The sequence below is a fragment of the Neoarius graeffei genome, chromosome 8, assembly GCF_027579695.1.
Source record: "Neoarius graeffei isolate fNeoGra1 chromosome 8, fNeoGra1.pri, whole genome shotgun sequence".
Lineage (NCBI taxonomy): Eukaryota > Metazoa > Chordata > Actinopteri > Siluriformes > Ariidae > Neoarius > Neoarius graeffei.
The window spans coordinates 43,421,655-43,435,871 of NC_083576.1; the positions used below are offsets into that span (position 1 = coordinate 43,421,655).

At 39.2% G+C, this 14,217-nt stretch overlaps 1 protein-coding gene across 4 annotated transcripts; it reads left to right on the plus strand.

Moving 5' to 3' along the window:
* Nucleotides 1–72: 72 nt before the first annotated feature.
* Nucleotides 73–13,439, plus strand: LOC132890621 (uncharacterized). 4 transcript variants are annotated; one of them, XM_060927648.1, is made up of 9 exons: nucleotides 73–617; nucleotides 966–1,017; nucleotides 2,350–2,377; nucleotides 3,758–3,828; nucleotides 4,807–4,839; nucleotides 9,364–10,393; nucleotides 11,150–11,305; nucleotides 11,395–11,487; nucleotides 12,475–13,439. In XM_060927648.1, exons 6-8 carry the CDS (start codon nucleotides 9,371–9,373, stop codon nucleotides 11,413–11,415), a joined length of 1,200 nt encoding a protein of 399 aa, XP_060783631.1. In that variant the 5' UTR covers nucleotides 73–617; nucleotides 966–1,017; nucleotides 2,350–2,377; nucleotides 3,758–3,828; nucleotides 4,807–4,839; nucleotides 9,364–9,370; the 3' UTR covers nucleotides 11,416–11,487; nucleotides 12,475–13,439. The 4 variants fall into 4 exon arrangements, with proteins under 4 accessions (XP_060783631.1, XP_060783633.1, XP_060783632.1 ...); XM_060927650.1 differs by lacking the exon at nucleotides 2,350–2,377; XM_060927649.1 differs by lacking the exon at nucleotides 73–617 and having other exon boundaries at nucleotides 852–1,017.
* Nucleotides 13,440–14,217: the final 778 nt, after the last annotated feature.

Consider the following 14,217-nt stretch of genomic DNA (forward strand, 5'->3'; position numbering starts at 1 on the left):
AACTTTATGGCAGTGTACCGTACGTGACGTCATGGCGCACGTCCTTCAGAGACGTTACGCCACTGAGTTGATAGGTAATTTCAAGATGGCCGTGCATTGTGAGCGGAGCTGTTTCCAGCTTTCTAAAAGTAAGTAAAAAGTTTTGTACCTTTGTAAGAGTATAACATTACTCGCTATGTATGATCTTTGGATAGTTAATTAACCAACTGTCATATTTTGTCGTTTCTCGGTATCTCTTGGATTTAATTTCAGCGCCATAAGTAGCAAGCTCAGTTGGCCTGCTTAGGGAAAATGTTGTATGCTACGTAGCCGACTCATAGAATTATCTGTTGTCGATGTGAAACAACTGAAACAATCAATGTTTTCAAGTACGTTTTTGAACGTCTTGATGTCTGTTGCTTTAAGCGACATCCCCTGCTAAGGTTACCTAATTCTCCATGAACTAGCTAACTAGAGCTAGCAACGAAATGTAGCTGACTGTTCCTCAATGTTAAGGCTATGAACGTTGTGGTTACTGGATTAGCTCTGTATAAAATTCAAATGAGTTCTGTCTTAAATTTACATTTTTTTGCATTATAGGTTGCAGTGGACCAAGTGGAGTTCCGTGAGAAAACAAGGTAACCGATTTTTAGTTTGCCATGTGGATTGTTAGATTCACTGACTGGCGCCTGGAACACTCGATTCGCTAACGTGGCTCTCGGCAGACGCCCTGCTCCACACACCAGTTTTAATTAAGCCAGACGGGACGAAATATTTTCGCCAACAACCTGTTTTCCGTGGCTGAGATGAGACTACATGAATGTTCTAAAACACTGACGAAAACTGTGTGCAGAAATGTCTGAAGTAGCCTATCCATTAATAAACACATGCACGAGTAGCCTCGTAGCCAAACCTACTCAGCTTTTTGCACAACAGTAGGCAAAATGGATTCAGTGTGTATGTTGCTGTTTTGTTTTTGTGTACAGGTGAAGTCCTACATTGTGGTCAACTGACTATTCAGAAGGCATCTTTTATAAGGTAAGTTCAACGAACATTGATTTTATGACCCTTTTCTGGTAGTGGGGATGATGCTTGCACAGTTCACATGCAGTGTCCTGATGTATGGTGAGTATGTACTGAGTTTGATGTAGGAGGAATATTAGTGGTTAGCAGTTTCAATGGAGTGGAAGTGCAAGTTGTGTGCGGTCACCTCAGACATACAAGCCCAATTATTTAGGCACTATCGTTTGCTGCATGGCCATTGTTCAAGAGTCAGTCCTCTACCATGTCTGAGTCTTGCATTTGCACACTCGCATCATTTAATGAAAATTCACTTGATCACGTGTCCTCAAAAGACATATGCAGACCTAATGCAATTTGACAGAGCAGGGGCAAAGCACTTTTTACCTGCCCAAACGCCTGTCTCAGAGGGCACACTGTTCAGCCATTTAAGGCGACATTTAAAAACTAGACTGCACCATGCCCATTTAACAACTGCAACTACAGTACAAATGTATAATCATTTAATGCACCCAAAAGTAGGAAGGTGAGGATAGATTTATTTTTTAGCTCAATTCCCAGTGAACAGTGATGTCTAAGGGGTGGTGGTGTCTTATTTTCTGACACTTTGTACTTAAAGGGGACATACAGTATTATGTTAGGCTTTCCATGCTATGCAAGGCTTTCCTGCTCATATGTTGGTCTCTGCTGGTCTTATAAACGCTCCAACTGTAGATAGTGTCTCGCTGTTCTCTGTGAGTGACCCGAATGATGAAGCAATGAAAGCACCAGTTCTGAACTAAAGTCTTCACCTGGGCTGCAAGAGGCGAGCAGTCTGACCAGGAGCTGTAGAGCATTTGAAACCAAGCTAGCGAGAAACGCTCTCCTTTCCCCCTCATTATCCTTCTTGGTACTGGTATTATGTTCTAAGTGAACACAGTCTAAAAAGTTATATCCATTGGCAGTGTGTGAGAATTGTGTATTAGGCCTACCCCATGTCGACTTGTGAAATAGTGTTAAGCTCAAACTGCTCAAGCTCCTACACTCATTTCCTGTCTCTTGACTGTCCTATAACAATAGAGGCTAGAAAGCCCGAAAACAAATATTAAACCGTGTTATAGAAATATCCTTCATAACTCTGGTTGGATAAGTCATGTTGAAGTGTTTATAACATCACATTAACAAGCTACAGTGCCTATAAAAAGTCTACACACCCCTGTTCAAACGCCAAGTTTTTGTGATGTAAAAAAAAAAAAAGTCAGACAAATAATTTCTCAACTTTTTCCAACTTGACTATTAACTACAACCTGTTCAATGCAATTGAAAAACTAAGCTTTAAAGGGAAAAATTGCTGTTTTCTTTACCTTTTAGGTTGGTGGCTCCAATATGACCTGGATCTGTAAGTTGTGCACAGCTGCTTTCAACACAAAATCAGACTTACTCACTCACTATAGGCTGCAACACAATCACTATTCCAGAATCAGCCCTCTTCCCTGCCTCTACAGTGACTGCATTTGTACATGTCAAACATTTCCTGCACTGAAAGCACATTTATCAAGATGTCACCCAGAACAACCAGTCAGTCATTCTCTGCATAGTCAGGGTCCTGTGATATTTAAATGCCCTTTATGCACATTTCAGCAGCCCCTTTCTCAATCTGCTGTTTTCAGTCATCTTCGTAGGCATTTGAAAAACCATGAAACGGTGCAGTGCCCATATAAGGATTGCTCATACACCACAAATGTGTACTCCTCATTCAATACACACCAAAGTCGAGAACACCAAGCAGATCTTGTGGCAGACTTTCAAACTGAGATTGCCAGTGAGGATCCACGTAATCTGGCCAGTGCTTCAGAGGAAACTAGTGAAGAATGCCCTGGTCCGAGCAGGGAATTGGAGAATGGGGATCACGTTGAGACAGTCAGTCTTAGAAATCAGCTTAAAAAGTATGTGTCGTCTTTATTCTTGAAGATGCAGGCTATCCTACATATCTCCGACACTGCCACTCAGGAAACAGTAGACCACTTGAATGAAGTCTTCTCTCTATCTGAGCCACTGATCAAAGAGGCAGTTCATGATGTACTTACAAAAAAATGGTCACTGCATTTCAGAACCTGCACTAAGTGAAGTTGTTGCTGCTATCATGGACTGCAATGTTCTGTCTACTTCAACTTGTAAAGGTGCTGAGTTGAGTTCCTCAAAGCGCAGAAAAACCTTTATAGAGCACAACTATCCTTGTGTAATGCCAGTGGAGTACCAGTTGGAGCCTGGCCATGCCAGCATGTATGTTCCTATACTTTCGATGATTCAAGAGCTGTTTAGAAGCACAGACATTAAGAAAATTTCTGAAACAGATACCGCATTCAGTCAATATGTTTCATGCGCCAATGGCTCTTACTTCATGGAAAATGAGTTGCTGTCAACTGGGGATCTCGTCTTACCACTCCAGTTGTACATTGATGATTTAGAACTTTGCAATCCGCTTGGTACACTGAAAAAAATAAACCTGAGCAGGTGTAAATGTAACATAATTAAATCTGTGATGTTGACAATACAAAGTTAAATTTTTATCTTTACATTAATATATCTTGTTTTTAGATTTAAAAGTTTTGTTCAAAACAGGCGACATTACAATTTTTTTTCTTAAAAAGATGTATCCTCATAATCCCAGGCAATCTTATGTTCACTCACACAACAAACAAAGCCCTTGTTGTAGCTACTGTTTTAATTTGATCGTGAAGTGGGAGGAGCTTCAAGTTCTAGAGTCTTCCTTTACCAGGCAAACAGAAGACGTTAGAGCTGAAGTGGAGCCGGGAGGAGCTGAGTGGAGCACCCCGACTGAACTTCAAGGTAAGAATGAAGTTAGCAAAGTAGCTGGTTAGATACTGGTTTGTTGTTAAGATAAAAAATGTATAAACCGGAGGGTTTTCTAGTGACCTGAGGATAACATAAGCAACCGCTTTACACTAGTGGCAGTGTAACTGCTAACTCACGTTAGCAAGTGGCTGTAAAATAGTTGCGTCTAAATTGAAGCCAATGTTGACACGTTGTTATAAACGAAGGGCCGTGGTGTAGTTAGAAGATAAGGTTTACACAGGGCTGTAAACTAAGTGCTGTTGTGTAAATTTAAGCAAACGTTGGTGCGTGGCTAAAAAGTTATCCCGCCAAGTGTAAACCCGGTCTCATCGTGAACCGGAGCATTTGCAGATTAACTCCATAGCCGATATGTTAGGAGTAACCAAAGTCAGACATGATGCGTGATGAATAAATCGGCTGTTGTACATCCATACATACATAAAACTTTCTGGATAGACGGAATGATGGCGTGTTTAAAAATAATTAAATAAACGCATAAGACATAAAAGTGGATCTGCATGTTAAGTTAGTTAAGTTTTTTGCCTTGTAAATTTGAATAACGCAGTATAGTGATTCGATGGCCTTTTCTACATTGGAAGGATTTGGAAGTTAATAAAAGTTTTCTAGAAAAGTATTTATGTTAATGAATTATGATGTAGTATATTGCTTCAATGACTTAAGAATTCCCAGTGGGAACAGTGTAGGTAAGGCTGTATTTATGTTTTTTAAAATATTAGTTTATTATCTGCAATGTTTTATTTGCACTGGTCAGTTTGTATCTGGGTAATTTTATCCTTAATGGATTTGTCTAAATTTTGAGGTCATACTTGATTAAAGTGTGTACGATCTCTAGGTTAATTATAGTTGGGAAAGTGAAGCTAATTTTCTGTTACTTAAAAAAGGAATCATCTGCTCTGCTTTTGGTTTCTTGTAATTGTCAGTTACTAATTACAACATTGTATCTTTTACCAGGTGATTCTGTCTACTGAAGTACACTGGATGAAGGTATGTACACATGGTTAATTGTAATAGGAAAAGCGGAGCAAAACTTACAATCATTCAGTTAATCCATAGGCCAAAAAACAGTTGGTATTGTTTTGGGTGTAAATTTCTATTCCAATTTGTTTTCTGCATTTCACTGAACAGATTGAAATGACCTGTCAAAAATGTAGTAAAATATATTTTACTATGTGTAGTTCACCCATTGATCAAAAATGGCATGACTTAATTAAACTGTGTGTCAACTTTATTTGCATAGTGTATACACGGTGTGTTGCTGGCTGGGCAGAGTTTGCCATCAGATGAACGTAAAATAAGTCCTGCCATGTGTTGCCTTGGTAATCCATTTTTGTTGATCCCATGATAGCAATTAGTTTACTTTTGCCATTTGAAGGTCACCTGTCTTTCTGTTTAAGAGTCAAGTGTTTTGGGTGCATTTGTTGTTAACTCCTGAGTGCACCAGTGAGAGAGTTGGAGGTAGCTGCTTAGTGAATGCATATACCAGCCTGAATAATGAGGACTCCATGTCTGTTTCAGAGGTAGCCCTTGCTGCTCAGCCTGACATATGCTGAAACTAAGCAGAAAACCATGAAAGAAAGAAAACCATGCAGATTTCATTATCTGTGAAGGCAAACATGCACAATTCTTAGGTGAAGAAGGCTATGGGAATAAAGCTATGCTTAAAAGGTAGCCCAATTTAAGCTTTGTTTATTCTTCTAATTCTTAAACACCCTCATAAACAGACATAACTCTTGAACACTTTTATGCCTCAGCAATATCCTCTGTAATCTCCATACATAAGTATAATTTGTGACCCAAAGTCACTCCAAGAATGTGCTGCGTGTTGTAAGGATCTGTCTGATGCAAATGTTGAATTTACATTTGTGTAAAAATCACACTGATCTCCAAGATATTTGAAGTAATCCATCTCAGTGGAGAAACAAGAACTGCAAAGTTCACAATCGAAACAAATGACTTATGGTGTTGACTTATTAGTTGAACATTTCTTTGATTTGTGGGCATTTCAGGTTCTGAAGTAGTAGGGTTAACATCTAAACAGGGACAAAATTCACAGTAGTCTTGCCTTATACACTAGTATGAGTTGTTTAAGATTGGAAATGATTAACCAGATAGAATAACAAGTTGTGACTTTTTTTTTTTTTTTAAAGACTTTTGAGGATTCATGGACAAGCAGACGGAGAGTTGAACACCACTTACGAGAAGCCAAGCTACTGACTATAATCTGGAATCACATAGATGACAAATCTCCCAGCTGAGTCCCACCTGACCTCCCCCAGAGAGACCACAGAATTTGCTCGTCCTTCAGGGTCCAGACACACTTGAGTATAGCATCTGTCCTTTATGGGATGGATTTGCAAGATCTGCAACTTTGTTGCCCTTGGAACAAATGAACTTTTGAGCCATTACAGGTTGAGGCATGACCACAGTGAATTTCTTCCCTGTTTACATGCTGATTGCCTCTGCTCCTTCAAAACCTGGAATACACTGAAATCACATTTGTCAAGGAAACATTCTGCTAACAAATCAACACCAGAAATCTTTTGTTTCAATTGTGAACTTTGCAGTTCTTGTTTCTCCACTGAGAAGGATTTCTTCAAACATCTTGGAGTTCATCTTAAGAAAAATGAAACAGTGAACTGTGTCTTTAGACAGTGTGATTTTTACACGAATGTGTATGGAACATTTGCATCACACAGATCCCGACAACACACAGCGCATTCTTCAAATGACTTTCGGGCAGAAATTGTACACAAGTATAGAGATCAGTTAAATATTACTGAAGATATTGCTGAAGCATGTGGCTCTGACGCATACTCGGGGGCATATGAAGAGTACGAAGCTGAAGAATTGAAAGAAGAAGAAATTGAACTGAAGTTAGGCCACCTTTTATTAAAATTGGAGAGCATATATAATGTGCCAAGCAAATGCATTACTGAAGTAGTAGCAGAGCTCCAATTTATATCCTCTTCAGTGTCAGGTCCTGGCATAAGAAAGACTATAAACTCATGTTTAAGGAAACATGACTGTGTGCTTGATGACCTAGTTGTCTCTGATTTAGTCAAACAGTTGACTGAGTCCAGCCCCATTAGCACAGCTTTAAGATCTGATGGTCCTCTTGCCACATCTTACAAAAGACAGGAGTTTTTTTAAGAAGACATTGTGTTGTCGAACCTGTTGAATACATTCTGGACAGAAAGGAAGGTCGCACCTTACAGTATGTTCCCATTCTGCAGTCACTGTCACAGATATTAAGTCTCAAAGACATCCAGGAAAAAGCCTTCAACTCTTCACACAACACTCATGAGGGTCGATATGAATCATTTCGTGATGGAACACATTTTAGAGAAAATGCACTTTTATCCGCTGAAGAAATAACTCTCTTCTTCTCTACATTGATGATTTTGAGGTTTGCGATCCACTGGGAACATCTAGAAAAAAAAACACAAGATTACTGCAGTGTATTGGGTGTTGGCAAACGTTCCACCACAGTTTCGTGCTACACTGAAGTCTATCTATGTAGCTGTGCTTTGCAAGGCTGTGGACGTAAAGAAGTATGGTTATGAGGCAGTGCTAGAGCCACTGTTAAAAGACCTTGTCCAGTTGGAAGAGGAGGGGCTCTTTATTCCTGTGTTTGGAAAGAAAATCAAGGGCACAGTAGTTAGTGTTGTAGCTGACAATTTAGGTGCCCATTCAATCGGTGGCTTTTTGGAAAACTTCTCCGGATCTCATGTCTGCAGGTTTTGTTTAGGAGAGCTCTCAGAGTTTCAGGGAAAAGTAGTAAGAACTGGATCCTTCCGAGCCAGAACAAAGCAAGAACATTCTCTTCATGTACAAGCAGTTTCAGGAAGTCCCACTCTCACTCACTGCTTTGGTGTGAAAAGGCAGTGTGCCTTAACTAATAGATTAAAATATTTTCATGTTTTGTCAGGATACCCACCGGACGTACTTCATGACCTGTTCGAGGGAATAATACCTTTGGAACTGGCATTGTGCTTCAATGTTCTGATTAAGAAAAAATACTTAACTTTATTTCAACTCAATGACCTAATCAGACAATTTCCCTATAAGTGGACTGACAAGACTGACAGCCCACAGCCTATCCCACTGAACTTTGCCACCCGGAAGAGCTTAGGTGGAAACGCTCATGAAAATTTGACTTTATTGTGTCTGATCTCTCTCATCATTGGTTTCAAAGTGCCAGAGAGTGAACCAGCATGGCATCTTCTAATGGACCTTAAAGACATTGTTGAACTAGTGGCTTCTCCATTTCACACAGATGACACAATTAGATACCTTGACACCAAGATATCTGAACACAGGCATAGATACAGGAAGGTTTTTCCAGAGGCAAAACTTCTGCCGAAGCATCATTTTCTTGAGCATTATCCACAACTAATCAAGGCTTTTGGGCCGCTTGTAGCTATGTGGACAATGCGCTTTGAAGCAAAGCATAGCTTTTTTAAGCGAGTTGTTCAACATACCAGCTGTTTTCGCAACATTTTACTGTCTCTTGCTGTGAAGCATCAGTTCATGCTGGCTTACCATCTGCATGGCACAGACATACTGAAACCTGCCCTAAGTGTCTCAAATCTGTCCACGGTGCCTGTGGATGTCCTCAAGGAAAACATACAGGAAGCAGTATAAAGAAGGTTTCCTGGAGAGACATGTATTCAGGTAGCTAATACAGTAACCTGCCATGGCACCAGTTACTCAGTGGGAATGATCTTGCCCCATGGATGCACTGGAGGGCTTCCGGATTTTGTTGAACTAAGTCTAGTCCTCATTTTGCATGGCCAGCCTGTATTTGCTGTCAAGTGTCTACATTCATGGTACAGTGAGCATCTTCGGGCTTTTGAACTGGAATCCACAAGACAAGTGACAGTCCTCGAGCAACAGGAATTAACAGACTCTTACCCTCTTGCAGCATACACTGTTGCAGGAAAGCGATTTGTCACCTTGAAGCGTCACATTCCCATCCAGGATTAGGTATTACTCCCCATAATTTCATTTTACTTGTGGTCAGATTGATGTGTGCATATGTTGGTATGAGATGGAAATGAAGCAAACACTGATAACTATAAGTTACAACTAAAGGTCAAGCCATTGTCAAGTGTGTCGAGACTGATTTTAAAACAGGTGGAATCTTGTAAACTAAAGATCTTAATCTCATAAGAATGTGTGTACATGTGAGTGTAGACAAACACGGGGTAATTTTGATGGACAGTACAGAAAAAAATCCTGAAACTGCTGCATTGAAATGAATTATGGTTATACACTTACGCGAGCTTACCATTTAATTACACTGAAAAGTCACTTCTGTTGAATATGAAACTCTGTAAAGTCCATTATTCACTTATAGTACCAGAGAATGCCTCCTGCTCTGTATACTGGTCACTGCACTTCAACACTAATCTTAAAAATTGAATTTTTATGCATCTCTTTGTAATAGGATGTAATTCAATTATTTGCATGCCAAAATTCAACATAACACGTTTTTTCCTTCTATAGAATCATCATGTCTGCCAGACTTCGAGTCATACTGCAAGAAGAAATCTGCAAGCTTTCCTTGCCCTTAGGTATCCCTCAGACTGTGGAGGAATTGAAGCACATCATGCAAGAGACATTCACAATTGAACAAGAATTTAGTATACAGTTCCAGGACCAAGATTTTGATGGTCAGTTTTTCACTCTCCTTGAAACTAATGAAATCAAGGACAAAGACACTGTCAAGGTGGTTTTTGCTGAGCCAGTGGTCACCTTAACATTGGAGGATTCTTTGAATATTAAAGGACCCCAAGAGAGCTTTGATAGCAGTTGCACCGAGGAAGATGTTGGTTCCAGTTCCATTGCATCCAATGATACCATAATCCTCTCTTCTCCAGAGAGCACTTCCTCCCTGCGTTCGGTGTCTTGGCCAGCTCAGTTTGAGATACCTACCTTCTCCCTTGACACTGAGCTTGTTCTACAAGCTGCAAATGAAGCTTACCGAAAGGATGGCACCCCACTCAACAATCCTGCAGTAAAATCTGACATTCTGAACAAACTAGCAGAAAGTATCTTTGTCTATACTGCCTATCCCTCACAAGCCCAAAGGGAGCAGGTCGCTGAGGCCCTGGTTACAAAGCACCCGTGTTTGAGGGACCCAGTGTCCTTCAATGGCTTATATAGTTGGCACAACAGCCTGAAGTACAAGCTTGGCAATTACAGAGCAAAGGTGAGACACCTTGGACTACCAGAGCTAAATGTTAACTGTCTGAAGAGAAAATCCCCTGCAGATGGAACTCCAGCAAAAAGCTTAAAAAAGGCAAAGAAATCTGAGGTAAACTACCTCCCACCTCATCCTCAAGGTGAAACTGATGCAACCCTTGAAAAGGAGAGAGTGGAGCTTCTCTATGAGTACAAGAAGAGAGACAACAACAAACTCATCAATGAGAAGATGGCAAAAACCTTCTCACTGCGTCGAAATGATGTAATCCTCAAGAAACCACCTGTGATTGATCTCAAAGCTCGATGGCCTGCCCTGTTTAAGGTTTCCCAGGTATGTTGAACATAACATTGTCTTCTCTAATATAGGGTGCTTGTGGCAGTTTCAAATTGAATATATGTTGAATTCATCATTGTTGCCTTGTTTGACAGTATCACTGCCCTTGTCCTGTAACCTATGTGACACTTTGCCAAGTAAAAGTCACATGTCCTCCTGTTCAAAACTTAAGAATGCTTTTGTTACTCCCTATGGCACCAGTGAGTTGTAAGTGGCATAGCTGGAGGTAGAGGTTTAGTGCTGACATATACAAGGCTCCTTGTGTCTGCGTCAAAGGGAGCCCTTGCTTTTCAGCTTGGCTTAAGCTAAAACTAAAAATCTACAAAAAACCATGCTGACTTAAATACTTGTAAAGACTAAAAAGCAGAATGTTTATTTTATGAAGCTGTGAGAATGAAGTCAAAAGTGTACTTACCTGATCACCTCTTATGGAGAAAATGAGGAGTATTCTTACCTGATGAAGCTGTGAGGGGGAAAAAAGTTAATTACCTGTGGAATAGCAACCACTCCCTTGTTACAGAGAGCACTCACTATTGAGTGTTGCATATACTGAAACCAAGCGGCTAATTAAGATAAGCACAAATCATGTGCTTTAACTGACACATCCAGTGCAGGATCCCCTGTAAAACTTGGTACCACCCAAATGTCACTTTCAGTGTAGTTTTTGTTCTGTTTCTCTACTTGTGTCTTTGTAATGGTTTTCTTTCTGTATCTTGTGATGTTTCTCAATCTCAATCTTGGTCTTTCTCTCAGATTGAGGAGGAATTCCGTAGGATAACATTAAAGCCACCACAGTCCACATTCCTGGGGAAGTTGGACCAATACATGCCCAAACTGTTGAGCCTGTACAGGAGGAAAGGGGGAGCCACTGGGAAGAAACTTGATCAGACCATTGACCTGTTAAATGAGGCATGTACTTACAATAGTATAGAAGTTAGTTTTATGTAGCAGAATTTTGATATCTGTATTTAACAATGTCATATTACATATTTTTGTAGGACCACAGCATTGAGCTCTGAAGAGAGGTTGTAATCAGAGGCCTCATTCTCTACCTTGGTGAAAAGACAGAGGAGTTAATCAAAGACTACCAGGTAAAGAAAATATACCTTTGCATTTGCTCTTACTGATTTACTCTACTCTCTGTGTGAGACTATTTTGCAACTTCTTATATAGTATAGTAGTAAATACTACTCTAGTATTAGTTAACAGGCATACTTAAAATCTTTAGGTTCAAAACCACTGATAAACAATTATAATTTTTGGAAAATTAATATGTACAATACAGTAGGATGTACTAGGTAACTGCTGGAAACAAGCAAGTGAGCACTATTTTTAGATTTATGTATTCACAAAACAGGATTGATTTTATACTTTTAGATTCTGCAGATTGTAAACATACATAATAAAAATATGTTTACACATTACCAAGCTAAGGGTCAGCAATGTCAGGCTTGGTGTGACTGGACCCCAAGATGAGTTTGACCATGAGGTACTCATCTATGAGCCCCCCTCCCAGGCCTGGCTTTTGGACAATGCCCTGGTCTCCATAATATGGGAAAGGTGCCTATATTCTAGACTTGCCCATGGGCGAAATACATATTGCAGATTAACCCAGTTCCTGTAATACTCACCTGTCATACTTTAACATCTAAAGAGAAATCAAAGAAAATTCTTGTACTTTTTTCAGGTTCTGTGGTTTTAAAAAAAGCAATTACAGTTGCACTTGCTTTCTCGTCTAAACTGCAATGGTTATAGAATTGTCTACAAGTAGTTAATAAGGCTTTTTTCTTGTCTCTTTACTGTACCAAATATACACTACTTTGTATACATAGCTGCAATGATTAAATTAATGAGAAAAGGATGTTCCAACAATAGGTCTTCAATTGTCTAAAAAACGGCCTTAAATGGCATTCGGTAATAACTGTAGGCACCTTTAATAAGCTACACTATTGCTCAAACAAAGCAACCACATAATATCAATCAGATCTTCTGTGTGAGGATAGAGCAAGGATGGCTATAAGCATCCTTTAAATTTCTATATTAGAAGCTGATTTTGTTTTCTCTGGTATATTTCACAGGCTGTTGATGACAATGATGCTGCAGCAATCCAAGAGGCCCTTGCTACATTTGTCCTCGACATCTTTGTGGTCAGCAAAGCCAGGGATGATGGTCTCCACAAACAAGCTGGAATAGCTATCGAGGGAGTAGAGGTCCTTTTTGGTATTCCTGATGTGGCACATGCTTGTGCCTACCTGATGGGCCTCATCTATGCCATGGAACTAAGCTACCCTAAGAAACTGAAATACACCTTTGAGGTCTTTCAGAAGATCTTCCTAGAGCTGGAGGATATGAACAAAAAAAATGTCCTCTAAAGTTCATGATCTGAAGGTTAGATTACTTGTCTAAAAGCCATACAGACTTCGTTGAAGGCAGAGCGTTTGAGTGAGTTTACAGTTGTTGGTGTTAACATTGCAATGTCTCAGGTTCCAGTGCACTTTCTCAGGTTACATTTTGATATTTTTGATGCTGTTGTTGGTTTATTTGGGCCACGCATTGTATTGACTAGTGTTGAATTCTGTCAATTCTTTGCACTTTCAATGGCATAAAATTCAGCTCTGGTCAGCACGGACAAATCATTGTCACCTATATTTTCATATGGGGATCATGTTTGCGAGCCTGTTTTTTTTTTTTTTCAGGATTTTAAGTCCATTTGAAGGACTGTGACTGTTCAGGTGTAAGATGTTACTTTTATAGAGAAGATCCGGTACAATTGATTGCCGATTGTATTTAACTCAATTCAAAATGCGACCTTATTTCACGTTGTGTTGGGTTGAATTAAATTTCAAAATCTTTTGAAATACTAGTTAAATATTTATACCCACTGTTGGACTCATGGGTATTGTTCAGAGTACATACCATTATTGCCCAGTTGGCAGACAGTGTCGAGACCTTGTCCATCTGTATTTTCAACACTTCAACTCCATGGCAGCATATCTTGACACATAATGAATGGATTGTCATATAATTTAGTGAACACATTCATGATGCCTGGACAATAAATCCTTTAAATTTTGGTGACTTTATGGCCTTTCCTCTAAGACTACATTCTATGCTTTGAACCATGTTCATTTTGATTATCTTAAGACCAAAATGTTTTTAAATCCCAGACTGTAATAACTAAATTCTCCATGTTTGATGATCATTCATGCTTCTCAAGGGAAAATTTCTTTTGGTTATGGTGACCTTATGACCTTTCCTCTAGCGCCATCCTCAGCCCAATCGTTTGACTTGTACACAACATATGTAATGGATGGATTGCCACATAATTTGCTGAGTGTACTTATGTTTCCCATGGTATGATCTCTCCTAATGAAATAACTATTTGAGTTGATATTTTCAGTATAGGAAATATGCAGTTGATAACTAGGAAATGTGAGTAAATTTAACTTTAAAATGACACTAACACATTTGGAAAAACAAGTAGATCCCACTTCAAGTAAGTAATATTGAAATTAAGAAAATTAAGTAGGTTTCAATTAAAAATGGATAATTCAAACTCTTAAAATCAAGTAGATAACTCAAAAAAACGACTGGAGAATTGCTAAAATTAAGTTGACTTTACTTGAACATTTATCTTTTGTGTCCAAAAAATTAAGTTGTTTATACAACAAGTACCCTTGTTTGACCTACATAATTTGATGCAAAAAGTTGCCTTAAGTTTAAGTAGATCAAGCAGGAAATTTTTATCAGTGTACATCACGCAAAATTCACAAGGTGTGTGCTGTATATTGGGTCCTCACGAATCTTCCACCAAAATACAG